The 25,554-nt window shown below is 43.3% G+C and overlaps 1 protein-coding gene across 1 annotated transcript in view; it reads right to left on the minus strand.

Moving 5' to 3' along the window:
- The window catches only part of GTF3C1 (general transcription factor IIIC subunit 1), a gene marked incomplete in the record, with an annotated part of 1,808,906 nt that overhangs the window by 649,950 nt on the left and 1,133,402 nt on the right, over positions 1–25,554 (minus strand). Inside the window, 1 exon segment of the mRNA XM_044089472.1 lies at positions 12,576–12,657. Within this exon segment, the coding sequence (XP_043945407.1) occupies positions 12,576–12,657 (82 nt within the window).

A 25,554-nucleotide genomic window follows, 5' to 3' on the forward strand; every position in this document is an offset into this window, starting at 1 on the left:
CTCGACTCCCAGAGTCTGGGTTGAACTACTAACATTTGGTGAATGTGTGTGCCAGAGGTCAAGTAGTCATGACACATTGCTAATGGAGATATTCTTGAACTAAGCAGAGAAAGCGGTGACTCCACTAATGGTGTGATCTCTGGCTGCAGAACACGCCAAAATTAGGCTAGCTGCTTGACTGCAACAGAATAATGCAACTGTCAATCCCCCCTCTTCCAGGTGCAAATGAGACAACTTGGCTATCATCCTAAATTCCCATATTAGAGATTGGTAAAACTTCAGCTACTGTACACACCCCAAGGTGTAAAGCACCCTCTCTGTTGCCAAGTCCCCAAAGAAAACTGGAAGATTAATGGACTGGTTCATGAACAACTTTGAAACAAGAATTGGAAGGAAATTTGTAGATATCCTATGGGGCACCCATCCACATGTCCAAACAGATATAGCTCCCTACACATAAGTGTTTTAAGCTCCAAGATCCTACATGTGCAGGAGATGGACAGAGGGGAACACTAGGAACAATTGGCTCCCCCTCACATGAGAAGGAGCATCTCAATAAGAAGTGCTTGACCAGATGGAACATGGTGACAGTCCTGCCCCTCAAAAGGTTTAAGTGCACCAATAGCTGAAACAAGCACTCTAACAATGCAATAAAATAGGACCAAATCTTACAAGTGTCTGAGATATGTCAAAATCACCTGCAAGATAACCAACCACAGTCCTGCAGGGTACTGCTCTGCTCAAACTCCAAACCTATCACACTTGAATGAAATGGCTTGCTGAGTGGAAGGCATCTTCATGGCCTCAATGACCTCTGAGATCCCACCCAGATATTAGAAGCTATAACCTGAAGTGCAACTGGCTGTATGGTGGCTTAGTCATTAAGAATATACAGGCTTGGCAGAATTTTGTTCATCAACAGGGACATCACTGTCTGAAACCATTCAACTACATGACAGTACGAGGAGGAGTTCTGGTCCTTTCTCTATGACCTTCATAATCAGATGTGGAATCAATGAGAATGTGTACGGGAATTCCATGTGTTATGAATGCGAATATATCCTTTGCAATCTCCACATTACCCTGCCAAACAAAGCAGAAGAGGGCACATCTGAACTCTCCATAGCGTCTCCTCAGCGCTCTATTCTTTGATTTTTGTTGCTTAATCTGTTTATGTCTGACTTACCATCTCAAAATAAGATTTTAGTCTGCAGGTTTATGGATGATACCAGCATTGGGGTGATTATTAACACTGATAATGATCAGATTAATTTACTAAATAAGAGCATTGTCTTTAATGCCAGTACAACTAAGGTACTGCACTTTGGGCTGAATGATCCTTGTTTTCATTATTCCATGGATTACATTTTTATAAACAGTGACAGAAAAATCAGGGATTTAGATCTAATGGTGGGCTACAGACTGAAATATGACAATTTAACATATGTTATAATAAAATTGCTATTTTGTTAGAGACATTCCATGCTGTCTCTCTATTTGTGATGGAAGAGTTTTAATATCCTTTTACAAGGCTGTGTAAGACAGCATACAGAATATTGTGGTGCTGCCTGTGTTAACAACAGTGCACGAATATCCAGCCCGAAAAAAAAATTCAAAGTATTTTATGAGACAGGTTGATAGTAATAAGAACTAAAGTTGCAGAAACAAACTTAAACAGCTGTCTCTGTACTACTCCTATTATGGATTGGTTACAGAGGACTGGATTCTTGTATGTAAATGTTTAAATAATGCTGCATTATCAGCAACTTTGGGTTTCAAATTCATTCTAAACAGTCTGGGTACCAGAATTAAATGCAGTTTTGTAAATATGTCAGTGTGGTACTCTCTTGGTGAAAAGCTATTTTCATCACAGGGTTGAAAAATTATGGAATCATCTCCCAATGAAGATCAGAAAGACCTCTAGTCTCAATATATTCAAAACACTTATTAAATGTTTGTTTGGCAACAGGATTTTAAGTCCTTAGCAGTGGTCGGCAAACTCGTTTAATGTCTCTATATGAGTTTGATACTCACCAAACACTGAACAATGAAATAGGTGGTGAGGAAAAAGGTTAGCCTTGAAAGATAAAGCCATTTAAAACTCAGCTTCCAAATCCAATTCTGGCTCTGGACTGAACATCCAGAATGCAATGTTTTATAAAAGTATAGTGATAATTCAGGTCTTAGCAACACAGTTATCCTGGGGCAAAGGTTCCCTTGAAACACACAGCTAAAGAAGCTACCGTTGAAGATGAATGGGCCAGACCACTCCAGGTAAAGATTCTCTTGCCAAAGGATGCACTCTCCATCTTCAGCAAAATAAGTAAACAACTGTTTAATTTCCCAATTCCTTAAGGCACAACAATTAACATGTGCAAGCCCTGCACAGAGCCAATCTATGTAGCAAGGCCTGTTCCTGGACAGAATTAACCAGAAAACAGAAAATGCCTACACAAGGTACATTCCAAAACTATCTCTGGAAAACAAATCTGACTTATTTCTCAAAGGTATAAGCTAGGAATAACCAGAAAAGGTTTTTCACACTGCAAAGTTTTAAGATCTGAAATTCGTTTTACTGACATAATGGCTTAAGATGAAACAATTGTGTCACACGAAGCCAGATGTTTAGAGAGTGATAATACCAGCCTTTCAAACATATTTAAATCCTACAGAGGAAGACAATTTAAAGAAGACTTAAGGTGAACAGTCCTTTAAGAAAGGTCTTAGAAGTATCTAGATCTTCCAAAATCTCTTTCTGAACAGTATTAAGAAAAACTACAGAAAGGTGAACACTAACTGTGGAATACTTGCATCCAAATTTGAATAGATCACCAAGTACTTCAAGATATTTGGTTAAGATGAAAAGAGGCTAAACATTTTGATACTGATGAAACGACAAATTGTTTCCATTTTACTGCAGAAATAATTCTAGTATACTCTAAGCACAGCCAAAGGAAACTGGCTCCAACTATGTATTCAGGATCCAAGCACTATGCTTCAAGAACCTAGTATCTGAAATATTCAACTGATTAGAAACTAAAATTACCTTAACAGAGGCTGAAGTGAGGAAACCAAATTTGTCGCTGCCAAAAGTGAATTAACTATAATTACTATGACACTGCACCTTCTTAGCTTTCAGTAAGACTCCAGATGAAAGCTCGGATTTACAGTTTTTCTCTCTCCCACTGCCCCTATGCCAGCTCCCCCAGCATCCAGGCCACCAGCCAAATCTAGGCCATCTAGAGCAAAGGTTTGCATTACATCTTTCTGAACAAATGGAACTGGCCAAAAACTGACTCCAATTAAGTGGTTTTCCCAAATATTTTAGCTATAGGCTGCAAACACTCAACATTTTTTATTCCTGCTTTCTCTCCAACCTGTACAAGTAGTAATCTACAGTTTGTGACTGTACAGTTTCTACCTCTCATGATTTCTTTCCAACATCTCCTTTATGCTGTATAGATTCTCCTGTAATTGCAACATGGCTGAAGTAAGCAAGCAACCTTAATGAGAGAGACAGTCCCTGGAATACAGCAATACTACACTCCAAAACTGTGAAATGAGAATTATCATAGCGTTTGCTACAGAGCTTTCTTGTGAAAATTTTCACTGTTTGGAAAGTTCTCTTCACTTGTCCATTAGACTATAGATAATATGGACCATTGCTGGTTTGCTCCTTCTCAAGTGCCTGTTTTGGATTTATTAGCGGTTTCATTTGTGTGCATCGGGCACTCTTCCTTCTTTTGATATTGGTTTTCAAAAATATTACAGCCAGCCAACCCACTGACATAGAGGGAAAAAGCCCTAACTACAATCCATCCGACCTGGGTTCAAAAAGCAGACAACTTGACTGAGAGGCTGGGTAATGTCCATCTTGGGAGGGAGGTGACTTCCCTGCTGGCTTTGCCTGCTGCTCTGATGGTGTGATTCAAAGGGTTCAAACTATTGAAAGCAGAAGCTGGTCCATAAGCAGTATGCACTGTGGATGCCCAAGCCAGTGATGGTAGCTCCAATATCTAGCATGTAAAACAGTGAGCATGGGTGAACTGGTGGAGTGTTAAGCAGTCCCTGTGATAAAGCAGGTATGTGTGTCACCATCTGGGGGTGGGTTTAAGGCCATAACAGAAATAAATGCTTCCTGTATGACATCGCCATTGTTCCCGATGTCTGTCTGGATTATATCCTCCCAGAGAGGCTCTCAACCCTCGTGGATCTGTTGGCTGATCCCATACCACCAGGGAAAGTATGGGCCCATGTACTTTTGAGAAGGCTTGATGGTTAGTCAGCAAAGAAGAGAGAAAGATAAAAAAAAATAAAATAAAATTAGAAGTTATGTACTCACCATAACATGCCATCTGAGTAGATAGTTCATTTGTCTGCAACCTGTGGGTTACGGATCCGATATCGGATCCGAGCCAGTAACTTGTTTCAAGCTAATGGATCCGAGCTCCTAGCTCCTCCCTTCACCCATAATCCCCTGCTAACCCTCCATGACCTCATATCGAGTTTGCCTCTCAATATATATCCAACAAAGGATATCTAAAAACTAATAGATCCGAAGAAGGTCAGGGGAAGGAGCAGACAAATGAACTACCTACTCAGATGGAACGTTATGGTGAGTACATAACTCTAAATCTGAAGTAGGATTGTTCATTTGTCAGCAACCTGTGGGACAGAGTCCCCAGCTACCTGCACCCTGGGTGGCCATCATGGAAGGATATTACGAAGCACCGCAGAGCCAAAGGATGCTCTCCCTCTAGAAAGCAGGTCTAGCTTGTAGTGGTTGATAAAGGTATGAGATGAAGCCCAAGTGGCTGCAGAACAAATATCATCCAAAGGAACTCTAGACTTGAAAGCCGCAGAAGTAGAAATGGAGCGAGTGGAATGAGCACGAACTCCTTCTGGTGTGGGTCTACCCGAGGCTTGATGAACCAGTAGGATACATTGGGAAATCCAGCGAGATAAAGATACTTTAGAGATAGCTTTCCCCAAGTTAAATTTGGCAAAGGAAACGAACAGCTGGTCAGATTGTCTAAGGCCAGCCGTCCTATGAGTATAACAATGAAGCTGCCTATGAACATCCAATGAGTGCAGCTTGTATTCACCCTTACTTTGATATTTAGGGAAGAAAACCGGTAAATTTATGGATTGGTTTATGTTGGTTTCTGATGCTATCTTGGGAAGAAAGGAGGGATTGATCCTGAGGCACACTCTATCTGGGTGAAAAATCAGGTATGGAGGCTTTACAGAAAGAGCCTGAAGTTCTGACACTCTTTTCGCTGAAGTAATGGCTACAAGGAATGCTGTTTTCCATGACAAGAATTTGAGATCCACTGAAGCAGCGGGTTCAAAGGGTGGAGCAGTCAAGGCTTGAAGAACTAAAGTAAGATCCCATTTTACAGGAGGTCTAAGTAAAAGGTACCCTTGAGAAAGGTTTTACACAATTTGGCTGACATCAAGGGCCCTGTAACATGTCCCACATGATAATGAGAAATGGCTGCCAATTGCACTTTGACAGTTGAACAACTAGCGCCTTCTTGAAAGAGTTCAGTTAGGAAGTCTAAAATGGATGGAAGAGGAGCCGTAAAGGGATCTAGATTGCCAGATGGAAAAACGTTTCCATTTGCTGTGATACACTTTCCTGGTGGAGGGCTTATGTGCTGCCACGAGGATGGCTTTGACTGGTGAAGGGATACCGGGAGTCCTAACTAGGAGTGGAACTGGAGCAACCAAGCTGTCGGTTTCAGATTGCCCAGGTTTGGAGTTGGCAAGTCCAATGGATGGGAGATGAGATCCGGAATGGGATCTAGAATCCAAGGGTGATTCACAAGGTGAGACCACAGGTAAGGGAACCAAATTTGTCGAGGCCAGAATGGGGCAATGAGAATCATCTTGCTCCCCAATCGTGAGACTTTCTGTAAGAGTTGTATCATCATTGGAAGAGGAGGATAGGCATAGAGTAGACCATGCACCAGAGCATCTCTTGGAGATTCCCCTGGTGGGGGGATTAGAGCGAAGAAATTGTCGCATTTGGTGTTTGATGGAGATGCAAAAAGAACACAGCAGGGTTGCCCCCATGTTGCGAATATCTGCTTCGCTACTAGAGGATTGAGAGACCACTCATAAGGGGTAAGAAGGGTGCGGCTGAGCTTGTCCGCTAGGATGTTGGTCCTCCCCGGAATGTGCTTTGCAATCAGAAAGCGGTTGGTGGAGATCGCCCATTCCCACACTCTCATGGCTTCGTGGCAAAGAGGATAAGATCTGGTTGCCCCCTGTTTGTTTATATACCAGACCACTGACATGTTGTCCGAGTGAATTGCAATCGTTCCTGCGGGGAGGAAGCTGTGAAGTGCTTGCAACGCCAACAGCACCGCTCTCATCTCCAGAACGTTGATATGCAGGGAGGTCTCTGTATCGTTCCACGTGCCTTGGACTGTCCTGCCTGAGTAATGCCCCCCCACCAGAGGCGGGAAGCGTCCGTGGCGATAGGGGGAGAGGTGCAGAAGGGACGGCCCGTATGGAAGTTCGATGCTTGGAGCCACCATAGTAGCGCCCTTCTGCAAGCCTTGCTGATAGCAATGGGATGGTGGAGAGGAAGGGACAGGAAGGACCATTGCACTAACAGAGTCCATTGCAGGACTCGCATGTTCAAACGGGCACATGGAAGGAGTGTAATTGCTGCCGCCATGGAGCCTAGTGCCCTCAGGATCAATTCCGCTGGTGAAGCCTCTGAATGAAGGATAACCCGCACATGAAGTTGTAGATTTCTGATTCTCTCGGCAGTTAGGAAGGCTCGCAAATCTCTGGTGTTTATTCTGGCACCTATGAATTCTATGATCTGTGTTGGAGCCAGTACAGATTTGCCGACATTGATAGTAATGCCTAGTTGTGGGGCTAGATGGAGAAAGAAGTCTCTGGCCGAGCAAAGTAGATGCCTTGTTGGTGCGGTCAGGAGCCAGTCGTCCAGGAAGACCTGAATTCCCTGGAGACTCAGGTGGGCCGCAATCACTGCTAACACTTTGGTGAACACCCTGGGGGCTGTGGTGAGGCCAAAGGGAAGGACCCTGAACTGGAAGTGACTGGCTCCCAGCCGAAAACCTCCTGGATCGCTTGTCCATTAAGATGTGGTATCCTTGAGGTCTATAGAGCACATCCAATCGTTCTCCCTCAAAAGGGGGAGGATAGATTGAAGAGTGACCATTCGGAATTTTTCCTTGGTTACTGACAGGTTCAAGCGGGAAAGGTCTAGGATGGGTCTCAGATCCCCCATCTTTTTTGGCACCAAAAAGAACCTGCAGTAGAACCCTAATCCGAGCTGGTCTTGGGGGATGGGCTGGATGGCTCTTTTTTCTTAGCAGCTGCTGTATTTCTGTGGCTGCGGCCTCCCTGTGATCGGGTGGTACATCGGGGAGGTTACTGGATCGGGGGACATGAAGAATTGGTATTTTGTACCCTCTGGATATGATGCGAAGCACCCAGCGGTCTGTTGTGATGGACTCCCATGCTGCTAGGTGTTTGACTGCCTCCAGAGTGGAGCAGCCGGGCAACCTCAGGGCAGAGAAAGGTTCTCTGGACCCAAAATTTCGCCTCTGCCCTGGGGCAATGTCCTCCCTGTCCACCTCTGCCACGGTAGGACTGGTTGTCCGGAGCTGGTTGGGAATGTTGTGATTTCCGGAACCACATCTTCTTCTGACCCTTTTGGTTCCTTGAAAAGGACCGCTGGGGAGCAGAGAAGCGGACTCGATGGCAGACAACGTCTTCCCGTCCTTCTCACTCTGGACAAGCAAACTGTTTTGCCAAAAAGGGCAGAACCATCAAAAGGATGCTTTAAAGGGCTCCGAGCCAGGCCTGACGTCTCATGACTAGGCCTGCTCCGCTAGCGGCTCCCTCTGTGGCGTGGGACAACAGCCGACAGAAGTGTTTGTAATAGATCTCAGAGTGGCCATTCGGGTGGAGTACAATTGTTTATCCTCCTCCGACATGGACTCAGGGGGGGATGCAGCGTATTCTTTGATAAGATCCCGCTGCATCCTGATGACGTGCCATATTTTCAGAGACATTACTGAGAAGGTCGCTGAACTAAAGACCCACTTCCCTAAGCGATCCCTCAAACGGGACTCTTTGCTCGGTGGATGGACTGAGGGACTCTCCTGAGCCAATTCCCTCTTTGTGGCTGCCGCCGTCAACATGGCATCTACAGGGGCCAATGTGACCAGTCTGAGGGGGCTAAAAATCCTATCTGGTCGTTTCGGTATTGGCTCCATGGTGTCCGGATCCTTCCAAGCCCTGGTGGTAATGAGGTCCACCAGGGGGTCGGCTGGAGTGGACACCCAGGAGGTAGACAGGCCTGCCTCGAATGCCTCCAGAAACACGGACTTGCCAGAGGAAGACTTGGGGGCAGACCACCCACCTCTGATTCTCAGCATCTCCATGATGTCTCCAAAGGAGACATCCTCAGAGGGTGATCTTGGGGAGCCTTCCCCTTCCTCCAAGTCCGTGTCATTGGTTAAGGACTCATTGCACTTATGCTTGCGGGGAGCTTCCTCGGGGGGACTGTCTGAGGAGGCCTCGCCAGCAACATCTTGTTCCAATGGAACTATCTGTGACATCGAAGCAGGCTGTCCCTTTGGCCGGGTGATGGAAGCCTGGCCCAGCAGAGAAGGAGTGCAGGGAGGAGTCTATGCAAGGACGGGGGTCCAGATGCTCTCAACAGAGCCCTCTCCACAACATCGAGACACTCTCCAATGGATCCAAAAGTCGGCTCCCACTCGGATCCGATGAAGGGATCAGAGCAGACGCCGAGACCATCGGATCCGAGGGACCAGTGCGCTCCGACCTCACTGAATCCCGGATCGAGCTCGGACCACGGCGAGGTCGGATCCGGGGTCGGATCTGAAGTATCCCACCCCGGCTCCAAGGCTGCTCGGCTCGAGCGCCCGAACCGGGTAGCGGGGGAGAAGGAGCAATTGGGTGGAAAAAAAAGCCGAGCTCCCTGAGGGGGGCAAGAGCACTCCCATCTGAAGATGGGCCTGGATGAACCTTCGCATCATCCAGTCCAAGTCTGCATCTGATAAGCTGAAAGTGGATCTCGAAGAGGCCACTGAGGCAGGCCTGGAATGCCGCCTCAATGACCCTCCTCCTCGGGCCCCGGGAGAAAGAAGGATCGGAGCCGAGGAGGAGGAGACCTAGAAGCAGTGGAGGGAGAAGAGCTGGCAGGGCCGAAATGGAGGTCTCGGCCTCCTGGCCTCCCTGTCCTCCGACACTTTAGCAGGAGTTTGAGTCCCAGTCGGAGGCATGGGGGCAGGAGTGGCAACCACCACAGGCTGTGATGGAGCCACGGGAGCAGCAGAGGTAGCAAAGTCCCGCCAGGACCAGCTCACCTCCGTTCTTTCAGTGCCCTGGGGTTGAACGCTGCACAGATAGTACAGCCCGAGGTGAGGTGTTCAACCCCAAGAGTGTGGCCATCAGCGGGGAGAGCTTATGGCCACACTCAAATATGGCTTTTGGGGCCTCAGCCATTCCTTTTTTTTTTTTTTTTTTTAAACTAAAAAGGAAAAAGAAAAACAACTACACACACACAGGCCCCAAAAGACACTCAACAAACACTCACACACTAGCGACCAGCGAAGGGAGGGTATTAATTAAAAAATAAGGAACCTAACTCAGACACACTTTACAAGTATTAATTTAAACTAAAAAACAAATTCCTGATGAAAAATACTTATAAAAAGTTAATTTTTCCCACTTATCTGTAGAGCTCAAAAAAGGATCCAGCCATCACAAGCGCGGCAAACTAGATCTGGGGTCATGGAGGGTTAGCAGGGGATTATGGGTGAAGGGAGGAGCTAGGAGCTCGGATCCATTAGCTTGAAACAAGTTGCTGGCTCGGATCCGATATCTGATCCGTAACCCACAGGTTGCTGACAAATGAACAATCCTACTTCAGATTAAAGGTTATGCTCAACAAAGGGATCATTCTGACACTGCTGTTTTAAGTGCTGAATATTATCCTTGGGCTGGGACTAAGCCTCACAACAGTCAGAAAATTCCCAGGGAGTTTTGTTTGATTCTCATAATGAATAAAAAATCTAAACTCCTAGTGATATGTTTGAAAATGTTTCAAACAGTTAAGAAGATATGTACTATGATTTTAAATACATAGGCTCTGACATGAAATCACAAAGACCATTTTCCCCTTAAAAGATAAAGGGACTTGCACTCAGCTGGCAAAGGTCAGTCAGCAAGTAGAGATGACACTGTAAACTATAAACTGCTGCCTAGTAAAGAGGTTGAGAGTTAGTCCACAAATAAGTACAGTGCTGAGAGAAGATTACTTCTCGTCAGGTCTATAAACCTTAGACTGAAGCTTCATTTGGACTTAATGAGATGAAAAAGAGAAGGAATCAATGGACTCTGTCTCCAGGAGGCCTTAATACTCTATCATTTACGGAGCATGTCCACCAATACAGATGTTATGGAAGCCAAGCTGCTCATTTAGCTTCCTTAAAAGGTTGACAAATGTTAGATCTCCTAGAAAAGATGGCATGGTTTTACCTGCACAGAAGCAAGCTGACAATGGGATTAGGCCAAAGGCTTGTCGTAATGATCTTCAAGCTCAAGACCTTCTCAAAAAACAAAAAAAAAAAAATCATGAAGAGCAAAAGAAAATTATTTACTCATTATCAATGTATAGATCATACAGACATTAACAGTGCTTTATTAAAATATTCCCCTTGGGATCTTGAGCCAAGGAATCTCCAGATTCCTCAAAGTTAGATAAAGCTTCCAAAATATTAAATGGAAATGGCAAGTTGATTTGCTCAAGAAATAGTAACACTACAATTAAAGTCTAAATCAACTATACTAAAAATTGAATACAGTAACAGAGATAAAATAATTGGAACTGGGTCTTTAGAAAAGTATAGGAGCAAATTACATAGAAAAAATAGAAATTATTGAAACAATACAAGCAGAGGAGGAATGAAGTGTGCAAGAAGGCAGGATATGAATAAGCTGTGTAATGTCTGAGTGACAGTGACTGGATATAAGTGATGTCTAATCTTTGCAACTAAAATTATGTCAATGTGGTTTGTTTTCATTGTATGATTGCGTATGTCATATGTCATAATTTAATAAAGATATTCCTTGCTGAAATAAAATGAGTAAAACTGACAAAGTCTGTCTTCTAACGAAACTCAACAGCTCAAACCAAGACACAAAGCTGTCCCAACAGAAAAACAAAGAGCAACAATTTTTTTCTGGGCTACTTTAGTTACTTCTAACCTGCACGGATATCCTCTTGCTTACTCAGTATACCAGGACTTTTAAGCTACTAGAAGACACCTACAGGCATTCTTGGTGCTGTAAGGTTTCAGGTCAAGGAATACAGATTTTATTTCCACAGACTTCATCAGTGACAAGTGGTTAGTGATGAAAGAGGCCACAATAAAAGGATTCCAAACAGCCTCAACCAGTCTTGGGACTGTTCCCGTCCCTCTCTCCCTAAATGAGGAAAGCTTTATGCCCCAGCCAGTGACATTATCATGGAGGTATCAGATCTCTGCTTTGTCAATAAAGTCCATCTTGCTGGGTTGTTTATGGTGACAAATCCTTCTGAACTTCTGAGAAAACTGTGGGGTGAAATAACTGATCATCAAGCAGTTTCAAGTTTTGGCAGCTGCACTATGTTGACATTCATCCTAAGAGTGATGGTTGCTCTTTTATGGATAGATCAAGGAAGACCTCTCCTACCTGCAAAAATGCCTTTTATTACCACTAGATGAATATCACCGTCCAAATGATGCTACCAATAAGATGCTTAAATGTTCACAGATAATGCTAGCCCTTCCTTACAGGGTGATGGCATTAAATGTCTGGAAAACCTCACAGGATTATGTTTGATGATGAACCCTAAAAAATTATATGCAAACATCAGTCAAATGCCTGTCTTGAGGTACCATCTTCTGGCTACATTTATACTTCTAGAACAAAATGATTCCATCATCTTGCAGACTGACAGAGAACTTGACTGCAGATAAACTTATTTTAAAAAGTTTGCTGACTAAAGTTAAAAAACAAAAACAAAAAGCAAGTTACTTTAGTGCCTGAAATCCTGATTTAGAATCAAGTGAAACGTACTTTTTTAATCTCTGAGATTACTGAATTTTTCTTTCTTTCTGTCTTGTGCCAAAAGAAAGAAAAAACTGAAGTAGGGCAGATCTAGTCCCCTTCAAGGTTCCATCAGTGTTGTATGTCAGTGCAGGTCCCTGTTAAAGTAACAGACGGACTTTATAGTGTTGTTATGGAAAAAAATGGCGAGAATTCCACCTACGGGGCAGTTCTGCAGCAAGGATTCAAATGTTTTAAATATATTACTCTACAAGTATGTGCTTGTTGTTTTCATTCACACACACTAGAATGAATTTAAGCAACTAAGCAGCACTGAACTGCATGACAAAATGCCTTTCTACCAGAACTGCTACCTTACTTCATTAAGTATGACTTTTTTAAGAACTAATACAGTTGCATCATAAGCATGCTTACTAACTTTATTAGTGAAAATGTTTTTGTTGTACCTTGGGATTCTGGTAGTCACTTTTTCTGCTTAAGAACTCCTCTATCAATTGTTTATCTTGATAGACTTCTGCAAGGCAGACCCTACAACAAACAAAAACATGTATGTTACTTTGAGGACATTTTTTTTAACTTCTACAGATCATTATTACTTATAAAACTAAGACATCAACCTTGTAAGTCACAGATACCACGAGGATTTCTTTCAACAAGAATTTGTACTGAAATGCACTAATTAGTAGTAGCTTAAATGAAAAAATATTGAGCAGAATACTTTCACAAAAATCTAAAATCAACTTCCAGTACAGTGTACCACCGAAGACTACATGTGCATTTAACTTTACAGGCTCTTAGCACAAGACACCCAGTTTTGGGGTTTCAGACAAAGACATCTGGTAAAAGATTCTAGCTAGCTATTGCACTATACCAATACAAATGCTAGAGAAACTGTCGTGAATTATGAAGCTGGAGTCTTTCTCAATAACTTTAATCTGGTCTGCCTCTTATGCAGTGGGACATTTCAAAAAGCCAAGTGTCAAGGCCGATGAAGGCAGTGATGAGACTAAATTCCATTCAATCACACCTTCATAACCTTGTAGTCGAACCAGATACTGAGTGTACAATCTCCACACCTAGTTGACAGTCAAATCTAAATAAAGTACCCTAGCTACTGTCCTGTGTTTTTGTCTAAATGACAAAAAGAAAACTACTAAATCCATGTGATGCAAGTACAGAATTCTTCCCTAAGCACTGTGTTGAGAAAGGTAAAAGTGAATATAGTTTTGCTCACAAAGCATGGAGACGGAGGGGAATAAGGTCATCGATTATAAATTAGCCCTTAGCACAGTCAAAGCCTATGAGTCACAAAAATATGTGGTCAACAGATGCAGTTTGCTAAAACTACACATTTATTAAGCAAGAGGCCACGGTGGCGCAGCGGTTAGCATTGCTGCCTCACAGCAAGAGGTTTTTTGGTTCATTTCTCGGCTGGAGTGTCTTCTGTGCAGTGTCTGCATGTCCTCCCCACTGTTGCGTGAGCAACAAAGACATGCAGGTAGGTGCGTGAGTGTGTGTGTGCCTCCTGTGAAGGTTGGACACTGGGCTGGCAACTTGAAACCATAAAACTCCACTGCCGATCAAGAGTGGACCGGTGATCCACTGTGGTGACCCCTAACCAGGATAAGCCGAAAGATGATATTTGTTAACCAGGTTAGACCAGCTGAGCCACAGGCCCATTTTCAGTATAGACTCAAGGAGAAAAGCTCCAGATAATTTACAATCTTATAAAAGACAACAACATAACAAAGTGGTCAACTGTACAGAGCTCTCAACAGGAGGTATATTAACTACAATTCACATCATTACATACTGAAACATTATTCTAGGCTGCCCAAAAGGCTGAGCATTCAAGAAATAAGTTCACAATTCAAAGACTTTGTTTTTAATTTCTAGGTTGTCGTAACAGTAGTTGATGTCCCCTGGCTGCTAAGACCAAAGTCTTACCATCTGAGAACTACAACTTAGTGTTACTTACCTTGAATGGGAAAGTACAGTTTTGTACCTACCATAAATGTAGATGTTCGAGGATCCCATTGCTGCAGTCCTTACTATAGGGTATAGTCCGCATCCAGTCGGCCCGAATACCAGAGAGGGTACTAATGCGCATGACCGACGTCATATCCTCAGTCTTTTCTTGCCCCAGATGTCAGAAGACCCTAAAAAGACAAGGCCCAAAATACCTGCACCAAAAATATGCACAATATATACAAGAACATATAAAAAAATATATAAGCATGAAACCCACCTACACAACCACCCCTAAACACAGAGGGGAAGGAGGGGACTGCAGCAATGGGATCCTCGAACATCTACATTTATGGTAGGTACAAAACTGTACTATGTTCTTCGTTCCCCATTGCTGCAGTCCTTACTATTGGGTAGAATCCCAAAGCAGAGGTAAGGGAGGCTGGCAAATCATAAAGAAGCAGGAGCTGACAACATGCCTTGCAAAACAGCCGGCAAAACCAGCCCTAGACTTAGAGTAGATAGGAAGGTGATAATGCTTAGAGAAAGTATGCACTGAACTCCAAGTAGCTGCTTCCAAAATATCCTTAGTTGCCACCCCCCTTAGAAATGCTGTTGTAGTGGCAGCAGCCCTAGTGGAATGAGGCCTAATCCCAGCTGGAATCTCTTTGCCATGATGGGAATAACAAAATGCAATGCAAAAGCCAATCCACCTAGAAATAGTTTGTTTTGACACAGGCCTGCCCTGCAAACTCAAAGCAAAAGAAACAAACAACTGCTGAGACCGCCTAAAATCCTTAGTCCTGCTTAAATAATAACGCAATTGCCTGTGTACATCTAAAGTGTGCAAAATCTTTTCCCCTTTATCTTGGGGGTCTGCATAAAAAGTAGGCAAATGAATAGACTGGTTTAAAGCCACACTAGAAACCACCTTAGGCATAAAGGAAGGATTAGTAATGATACCCTATCCTTATGGAAAATCAAAAATGGCTCTACTGCCATAAGGGCCTGCAACTCAGACACCCTTCTTGCAGAAGTAATAACCAACAGAAAAGCAGTCTTCCATGACAAGTATTTCAATTCAGCAGTAGCCGCAGGCTCAAAAGGTTGTAGAGTAAGTTTTTCCAACACAAAATTGAGATCCCAAGCAGGAGTAGGAGCTCTACGTGGGGCCTTATATTCTTTGCCCCTCTAAGAAACTGCTTGAACAAAGGATGTGAAAACAATGGTGGGTCACAATCATAGTGAGCTGAAATTGCTGCAGCATGAATCTTAATAGAAGAGAAGGACAAACCTTTGTCCAATAACTCAGTAAGGTATTGAAGAGCCGCACTCAAATTAGGCTCAGAAACCTGCAAATTCTTTGCTGTACTCCAAAATAAAAACCTCTTCCATTTTTCCACTTTCCTTGTACTAGGTCTTCTAGCTTCCATAATCACATTTAAAACTTGTTGAGGAAGTTGAGACCTGCTGTGTTTCAACACAGAATATGCCAGGCTGTTAGATGAAGAGAGTGAAGCTTGACATTGAGCAGATGACCATCCTGCTGAGATAACAGATGAGGAATCAGAGGCAAAGGCCATGGAGGCTTCCTTACCAGACTCGGAGGAGTGGGTACCAGTGTTGCCGAGGCCAATCTGGAGCTATCAAAATCATCCTTGGCCTGTCTTGTCTGACCTTTAATAGTACCCTTGGAAGAAGAGGTAGAGGAGGAAAGGCATACACATGAAGGTTTTTCCAACTGAAAGACAGAGCATCCACTTTCCAAGCTGTGTGATGAAACCCCTTTGTGCAATACTGTGGCAGCTGGTGGTTTAGAGGAGAAGCGAACAGATCTATGTCTGGAGTTCCCCATGACACTGTCAATTTTTGAAATACATGAAGATCCAGTTTCCACTCGTGGGGATCCATGATTTGTCTGCTTAACACATCTGCTAAGGAGTTCTGTGCTCCTGGCAGAAACCTTGCCTGAAGAGTTAGTTGCAAGCTTAGCGCAGTCTCCCATAAAATCATTGCTTGCCTGCATAGAGGATAAGAATGTGTTCCCCTTGCTTGTTGATGTACCACATGACAGTTGTGTTGTCTGTTAGAATCAACACCTGCCCTGGAAGAAGTAACTCCTTGAAAGCCATTAATGCAAACTGGACTGCTAACATCTCCTTCATGTTGATATGTAGATGCAGTAGTCTGGCAGGCCACTTGTCTTGTATCCACTTTCCATTTAGATGAGCTCCCCAAGCAATGTCCGAGGCATCTGTCGTTAAAATCTGATCTGGCGGGTCACAGAGAGTCCCTTGTTTAGGTGACATTCCTGAGCCCACCACAAAAATTCTTTTTGAAGGCAAGGTATTATTTGAATGACAGTGTCCAAATCCTGGCAGTGCTGTGTCCATACATTTTGAGATACCATTGTAGCTTCCTCATATGCAGTTTGGCATTGGGAAGCACCAGAATACAAGATGCCATGAACCCTAATGCTTGAAGGACTGTCCTTGCAGTCAGCACGGACTGATGAGATAGTTGATGGAAGTAAAGTGATAGACTCTGTTGTTTGTCCGGGGTTAAAAAGGCCATCTGGGCTGCTGTATTCAGTCTCACACCCAGAAAGCACATGTCTTGAGAGGGTACTAGACTGGACTTTATTTCGTTCACAGAATACCCTAGGCATCTTAGCACTGCTATAACATGTTCCAGATGCTGTACAAGGTCTTCCTTTTCTTGAGACAGAATCAGGCAGTCGTCCAAGTAAGGATAGATTTGAATTCCTTGAAGCCTGAAGTAAGCTATCACTGGAGCCAGAACCTTTGTGAATACTCTGGAGTAGATAAGCCAAAGGGCAATGCAGAGAACTGATAATGAGAATTTCCAGCTCGAAACCGCAGATACATCCTGCAACTTAGCCTTATAGGCACATGAAGGTAAGCTTCCTTGAGATCTAAAGTTACCATCCAGTGATCTTTGCCCAGCAGAGGTAAAAGCTGTTGTAACGTCAACATCTTGAACTTGGGAATGTCCAGATAAGTGTTGAGGAGAGATAAATCCAAAATTGGTCTCCACGTGTTCCCCTTCTTTGGTACTAGGAACAGGCGAGAATAAAATCCTAGGCCCCTTTCTGATACAGGGACTGGCTGAATGGCCCCATTTGGAGTAACTGAGAAACTTGCTTCTGAGCCTCTTTTGTTTGTGGAGGAGGAACGGGTGGGATGCGTTTGAAATGGACGATTGTATTGAAATAAAATGTGTAACCGTGGTGAATGATATCCAACACCCATTTGTCTTGAGTAATTAAATCCCAATTTTCTTTGAAAGAGACAGTCTTCCTCCCAAAGGAGCTGCCAGGCGAGAATCTACTGGCAGCTGAAAAGACAGGTCATTGGGTCTGTTTACGAAAGGACTGACCCCTGCCCTCACCAGAAGTCTGAGCAGGTGAACTCCCTGTTCTAGGCCTAAAAGAACCTTGAGCCCTGCCCCTACCACGTCTAGACCTACCCCTAGACTGGGAATCATAAGCAGGATATGTCCACCCCTTAGCAGGCCAATTTCTACTAAACTTGGTGGCTGCACCTGCAAAAAATCTTTAACAGTTTGCATAGACTTAGCTTTGTCCTCCATTTTCTTTAAAACTGCTTCCACAGGCGATCCAAACAACACATCAGACTGTAAAGGAGCATCCAAAATCCTTGTCTTAACATGCTCAGCTAAATTCTGATCCTTCAACCAGGCATGCCTGCGAAGAACAGAACTAGTAGCGGCCACCCTCGAGGAGGCCTGTACAGCATCAAAACCACATTGCAAAGAATGCTTACCCACTTGTTCAGACACATGAACCAAATCCAGCAACTCTTTACACTCAATACCTCCCGCCAAAGCATCCACCTTAGATTTCAATTGTGAAAGGAGGTAATTCTGATATTTTAGCATGTGAAACTGACAATTCAATGCTCTCATGGCTAGAGTGGAAGAAGTATACACTTTCTTTCCCCACCTATCCAAAGCCCTTGCCTCTTTATCAGTGGGAACAGGATTTTTAACCACAGAAGCTTTAACACCTTTAGGGCCTTGAGAAATAGTTTCTGGGTCCGCCCTAGGACTCTTAAACAAATACTTATGAGCTTGGGCACCCTATAATACCTATCAGGCTTAACAGGAGCAGGAGGCAAAGAGTCAGGGTTCAGGAAGCCTCTGCAAAACATCTTCCACCACATTCAACACAGGAGGAATAGCTAAGGGCCTATGCTGGGGTAAAAACAAGAATTCCGAAGCCTTTTCCTGGAATCAGAGTAATCCTGGCCTTCCCATTTAAAGTGCTCCCTCATGGAATGCAGAGTCTCTGAAAATGAGAAATCCTCAGGAGGAGTAGCTGTAGGAGTGGAATCATCCACATCAGAATCAGAATAAGTAGGATACTCCTGCAAGTCTTCCGCAGAAGACCCTGAAGCCTCTGAACACTGTTCAAAACTATCAAACTCTGGTTCCACCCTAGGCCTCTTATCAGGCGGGGGCATAGAACCTCTAATCATAGTAATCAAATCTTCTGCCATTTTAAGCATATGTTTCTTAGGTACAGAACCCGAAATGCTAGGAGAAGCCCCCACTGAAGCTAAACTAGGCCTACCTCTCAAAGAAGTTTTGGCAACAGAAGGAGAGGCTCTAACTACCTTGGGAAGAGAGGGAAGAACAGTCACCTGAGAAGCCCCCTCAGCCTGGCCTACCTCCTGAGAAGGCACATCCTGTAACAGTAAAGTTTCTGCCTGGGACTCCATGGAAACTCCTGGCAAAACCTCTGGCTCCACTGAGCCTCCTAAAGAACCGGCGTCCGGGACTGCGGTTCATCAACCCTAGGCTTCGCTGTTTTGTCCTTGCGCTTCTTGGGGAGCATCCGACGGCATTTTATAATTGCAACGCTTCCCAAACACTAACCTGGCACAGTCTAACCTCCTCTTAATAGTGCGTTTGTTAAACCTAGCACAAGAGCGGCAACCAACAACGTCGTGCTCAGGCCCTAAACAAGGTATACACAAGGTATGGTAATCTCTATGAGGTATCTGTTTCCCACAAGAAATACAGTTATTCACTTTTTCTGACATCCGGTAAAATACTGAGGCAAGAAAAACCAAAATGTTCCCCACGGGTACTTAGCCAACTCTGTTTCGGTCTGAAACTCCGGTTTGAAAGATTTCAGAACGCCAACCTGCACTCGCAAAACTGCTTCTGCATCGGACCACGCGGCAAAAAAGACTGAGGATATGACGTCGGTCATGCGCATTAGTACCCTGACGTACTGACGTCAGTCTAATGCGCCCTGACCGACGTCAGCCTTATACTCTGGTATTCGGGCCGACTGGATGCGGACTATACCCTATAGTAAGGACTGCAGCAATGGGGAACGAAGAACATCTAGCACATGCTTAATACAACACAAATGTCCTGAGAGTTGCATCAAACTTCACATCTGCCCACTATCCTATGTATCTGATGAGACCATTCTCAATCCCTATTTTTTACATAGAGTGAGGGTGTTATGTCAACTGTCACAATCTCTCTCTATTCAGTGTCACTCACCTACCATCTTCAACTGTCATGCTGGACTGTCACAGATCTTCTCTCTCAGAATTCATCCATCTCTTTGGATAGCCTCGTTTCCTCTTGCCTTCTTCCCATCTGTTGTCTCTTCTTGCATTCAGTCAGTATATACCTTCATAGAGCAGAATCTGCGGTCACTACTCTGACCCCGATATTGCAGGAACTCTGTTACAAAGCCCTACACCTACAAGTTTACCGAGACTTTTGTTATTGTTTCATAGCCTGCGGTCACTACCTCTGACCCCGAAACTGCAGGAGATCTGCCACAAACCCTACACCTACAAGTTTACTGAGACTTTTGTCATTGTTTCACAACCTGCGGTCATTACAGCTGACTCCAATAATGCAGGATCTCCGTCACAAAGCCATACATCTAAAAGGTTACAGAGACATTTGTCAATGTTTCATAGCCTGTGGTCACTACATCTGACCTCGATAATACAGGAGCTCTGTTACAAAGCCCTACATCAAAAGTTTACTGAGACTTGTCACCATTTCATAGCCTGAGGTGACTACATCTGACCTTGATATTGCAGGAGCTCTGTCACAAATCCTTATGCCTACAAGTTTACTGAGACCTTTGTCATTGTTTCATAGGATGCAGTCACTGCATCTAACCCCAATATTGCAGGAGCTCTATCACAAAGCCCTAAGCCTACAGGTTTGTGACTTTTGTCATTGTTTTATAGTCTGCGGTCACTACATCTGACCCCAGTACTGCAGGGTCTCTGTCACAAAGTCCTATGCCTACAAGTTTACTGAGACCTTTGACTGTTTCATGCAAGCATATTGATCATGATGAATCTTGCTGCGCATTAACTTTAATTGGTTAAATACATGCCTGCTCTGTGAAATAGTAGGACCCCTGACTAAGTTGGCCACGGTCTCCTTTTGCTTGACCAGTACACTATATTGCATATGCCAGGTATTTAGTGTCAGGAAATAACAGAAAACCTGTTTTATTTGCATTTCTTTGTTAATTGCTTTGTTCTGGCTATAAAGTAATTGCTCTCAGTTATAAACTGACCTATAAATTGACCTGATGGTGGGACTGAAACCTTGCTCAACCTCAGGAGACAACATCTCACCAGAATACCTGAAGCTTGCTGCACAGGCAATAGCATTCCCTGTTAGCATCTTAATTAGTAGAGCCATAGCTGAATCATGTCCCAACTTATGGAGAAGATCACACAATATTCCTTTTCATAAAGGAGGCAACGCCACTGACATCACAAACTTTCATCCTATTGCAAACTTGTCCCTTCTTTCTAAGGTTCTAGAAAAATGTGTGCACCTAAAACTTTTCCACCATCTTACAAACAATAACCTACTTTCCCACACTCAACATGGCTTTAGACCTGCACACAGTACCTCAACAGCCTTATTATCTTTCATGGACTCTTATCAACAAAGCCCATGAGACTGTCAAGCTAGTACCTGCAGTATTTCTAGATTTGTCAAAAGCATTTGACAAGGTGTCTCACCCCCAAACTCCTGAAAACTTTCCAGCATTGGTGTACCGCCCCTTCTCAGTGGTTTTCTTCTAGCTACCTAGCTGACAGGCAGTAAGCAGTAAAATGGCAGGACTCTATTTCCCCATATCAAATCATCCCCACAGATGTATCTCAAGGATCCATCATTGTCCCACTACTATTTAATGTCTTCGTCAATAACTTACATACATCCTCCTGTGAAGGCGCTCTAATCCAATAAGCAGATGAATCAACTATCATCTGCATACCAGACACACTAATTCACCTACGACACACAACACAACAACCTTTCTCTTCCATACAAACATGGCATTTCAATGCTAAACTCCTACTGATCCCAAAAAAACAAAGCTCCTTCTCTTCATCCACAAACCCCACAGCTCCAACAAAACAAACTTCAAGATCTTTTCAGCCAACAATACTGAAATCGAATTGGTTCAGCACACCAAACTACGACATGTCACAACTGATGATAATATCAAATTTGACCTACACATACAAAACAGAATAAAAAAAACACCAAAAACTAGGCATACTATACAGGAATAAAAACTTCCTCACAGCAGCTACCAAAATTACCCTTGCCAAAACCTGCCTCCTGCCCCCACTGTTATATGGGGCCCGAATTCTAACTAACTTACAGACCTCTCCATGAAAAAAAAAAAAAACAAAAAACAAACTAGAAAGCTGCTGTTACAAAATTGCCAAATTTGTCATAAGTGCAACTCCTCTAACCCATCACTGTAAAGCCCTATGGGGGCTATTTTACTCAGCACTGTAATTCCCTAAGATGGCTTGAACTCCTCCTCCACCTCCAATATGTGCAACTTACTACATTATACAAAATCATCCACAACCTACTAGCTTGTCCTGCTCTTAGCCCATTAATAAACTTTTACATCCCAAATAAACATCTCAGATCTGAGGACAAACATTTCCTCAACTTATAAACCTAACAAAACACCAGGCCTAAGCCTTTACTCTTACTCTGTGGCAAAACTATGGAACTCCCTTCCTTTAACTATCACAACTACTACTAACCTGCACTCCGTCAACCTCTATAAAAGAATACTTCAATAAAGCTCGGATTTGCTCCTGTATGAGCCCAGGCTGAGGTACTCATACCTTTTCTACCTCTACTCTATCCCCACTACTAACATATCCTACACCCCTCCCCCTTCCTCTACATATACTTCCCTGAGTTTACACATAAAACTTTTCCACATCTATTCATACTATCCCCTCTATCACACCCTACCCTTCTCTACTCAAACTATCCAACACCTTCACCAGTATAATCTGCTACCATATTTCATGACCTCTAGAATATTAATAATCCTTATGATAATCATCCATTATGTAAATAATGCTGCATCTTCTTATTATCAGGCTTCCATATAATTTTTATTCTTGAATACTATGACTTTGTTGTGTCTGTTGAGTTTTACTCTGACAAACTAATGTGTAGTTTTTCAAATTTTGTGCTTGAATGTTATGACTTTATGTTAAGTTCTCATTCTGACAAATTAATGTGCTGCTTTCATATTTGTGCTTGAATTTTATGACGGTTATGTTTGTCTAATTTTTCATTCTGTTAACCATACGTATCGCAAGCTTTTCTCCCCGGGCCTCCTCTGAAAATGGGTACCTCATGACCCCGTCAGACTTTCCTGATAAACAAATGCCAAATAAATAATCTATTTTTGCATCCTATTACCCATCTTAGACACTTCATCTCCATCTGCTCTAGCTTCCTCAACTGCTCTGTCTTTACTGCCCAGGTTTCTGTACCACACAGTAGTACTAGTCGCACCACTGTTTTGTATACCTTACTTTTCAGCTTCTTTGGCATTCTTCTGTCATGTGACTTTCCTGACATACTGTGCCAATTGGCTGCAGCCCCTCTAATTCTAGCCTTAACTTCATCATTCAGACCTTCCTTCTCAACTACCCTTCCAAGATACTTGAAACTGTTAACCTGTTCTACTATTTCCCTTCTAGCTCAATTCTCAGCTTCTTTTGATTTCCCTCATTTGTTGCCATTACACCAGTCTTATCTGTACTCCGTATCATCCCACGTACCTTCAGTTTTGCATTCCATGCTCCCCATCCTTTGCTGAAGTTCTTGCTCAGAGTCTGCCTGTAATGCCAGATCATCTCCATGCAGCATCTTTGTTGATCTGTCCTCTCTAACCTGTTTGCTGATGTAGTCCATCATCAGTATGAATAGCAGTGGGCTCAGAGCTGCACCCTGATGCACATCCACTCCCACTGGGAACCACTCTGTGAGACTGAACACTGTTCGTACTTGAGTCATTGGGTCCTTGTACATAGCCTGCACTAATTCTACCAATGTTTCTGGGACTCTGAACCACCACAGTACTGCTCAAATCAGCTTTCTGGGGCCTTCTCACATGCTTTTACCAAGTCTAAGAATGCCCAGCTGGACTTTCAGATCATCTCTAACTTCTTCTTAACTACGTACCGGTCTCACTGCAATCATTGGGTTGGTTGTGCTGCATCCTGATCCACATCTGAACTGCTCATCTCCCATCTTACTTTCTACCAGTTTGCATATTCATTTATTAATCACCCTCTCCAGAACTTTCATGCAGTGTGACAGAAGCTTTATATTTCTGTACTGCTCACAGTTGGGGATGTTCCATTTGTTACTGTACACCATCCAGCAAAAATGCTTTCTAACTTGAATATCTTTTAGATTTCTCCCAAGTTTCTCTAAATTAACTGTTGCTCCTTATTTACAAATAAACAGATTCAGACACCACACTAAATTGTATGGTTTGTACACACACACACACAAACAGACACACACACACACACACACACACACACACACACACACACACAAACAGACACACACACATATAGAAAACCGTTGTTATATATCTGAAATGTGTAAACAGAGTGTTTCAGCAGCATTAAACACCAGCCTTGCCTTGGAGCACACCTCCCTCATTGTGCCTCACTTATAGGCTAATTTAAACTAAGAATCCAAAAATTATCACACCTTGCCCTGAGAATTATCACACCTTGCCCTGAGTTTTAAGATGCAGACTACAGGCAATTTTCCTTTGGGCCTTTTCTTCCCGGTGTCTACTAGCTATCAGCCCTCTTACATCCTGGATGGTCCGTTCATTTCTCTCTGGGTGATAGACGGTCATGGGAGGCTGACATTCATGCAGTCATCTGGAAGTTTTGCTAGTCTTACTCTGAAATATCTACAATGCAGCTTCACACTGAGATCACATAATGTTGGACTCATGGACATGTGCTCACATCTCCTCATGCAGTTAGCAACACTGAGTCACTATACTGCTCATACAGATCTGCACATGAAGGCTATCAGGTCATTACACTGAGCCTCCACTAGGTGTCAGTAACAGTGAAACAAGTCAAACTTCCCTATTGCCAGGATGGCAAATTATTCGCAGACACTACAACCATTTTCCACCAACTTCTTCAGCATCCAGACTACAATTCAGTCCAAGGCTGTCTAGGTTACAACTAGAATTTCATTCCCCTGTGCCAGGGAGCTTTTACCTGCCATTATCCTGGTCAGACACTAGAAGAAAAGGCATGACAGTGATGCTTACATCTGATCTTTCTGATGGCAGGTCTAGCAAGCTTGATGTATGCAGAGGGAATGCTTATTTATTACTTAATTTAAATTTAGTAAATGCAATAAGCAAGGCTGACCTTAAAGGACTCTTCAGAACTAACATGGGTTAATATAAATCAATACAGACATACAGTGATGTGTATTACATATTTACATGAGATAAAATGCGCAGACATAAGTGCTTAACAATTACATAACTCAAACACATGGTGGTAGGCTCGAAATACATGTTTATACCTCAAATTACATATTTATACACTCGATTATCAAAATATTAAGCTGGGAAACAGCAGGCTCTTTCATTTGTGAATATGCAAATCTTCTTCTGGGGGAGTAGTTGGGACCAGCCAGGATGGTAATCATGGTGGGCTCTTGCCCCTATGAATCAGCACAGCTAATGCTCAACACAGAAGGAGATTAAAACAGGATATATAAAATTTAGCTAAAATAGATGCAGGCATTGTGGAGGTTGTCAGGGTAGATCCAAATGAAGAGCAGGGAGGGGGTGTTTTCTAACAGATGGAGCAGAACAGTGGCAAATTGGGAAAGCTATTGGTGCTTCTAATCACTTAACTGGTGTGATTAAAGAGCAGTAGCTAAAACAGCCCAACCTAAGGTGGAAAGCAAGCAAAGCAGGACACTGTGAAGTGTCCAAATGAACTTTGAAAGCTATGGGGAGACAGTGTAGTCGTGTGAAGGGAATGAACAATGACCTGTTTCAGGAGCAGAAGACAGAGAATG

Source organism: Protopterus annectens, chromosome 12.part0, assembly GCF_019279795.1.
Source record: "Protopterus annectens isolate FY-2018-M chromosome 12.part0, PAN1.0, whole genome shotgun sequence".
NCBI lineage: Eukaryota > Metazoa > Chordata > Ceratodontiformes > Protopteridae > Protopterus > Protopterus annectens.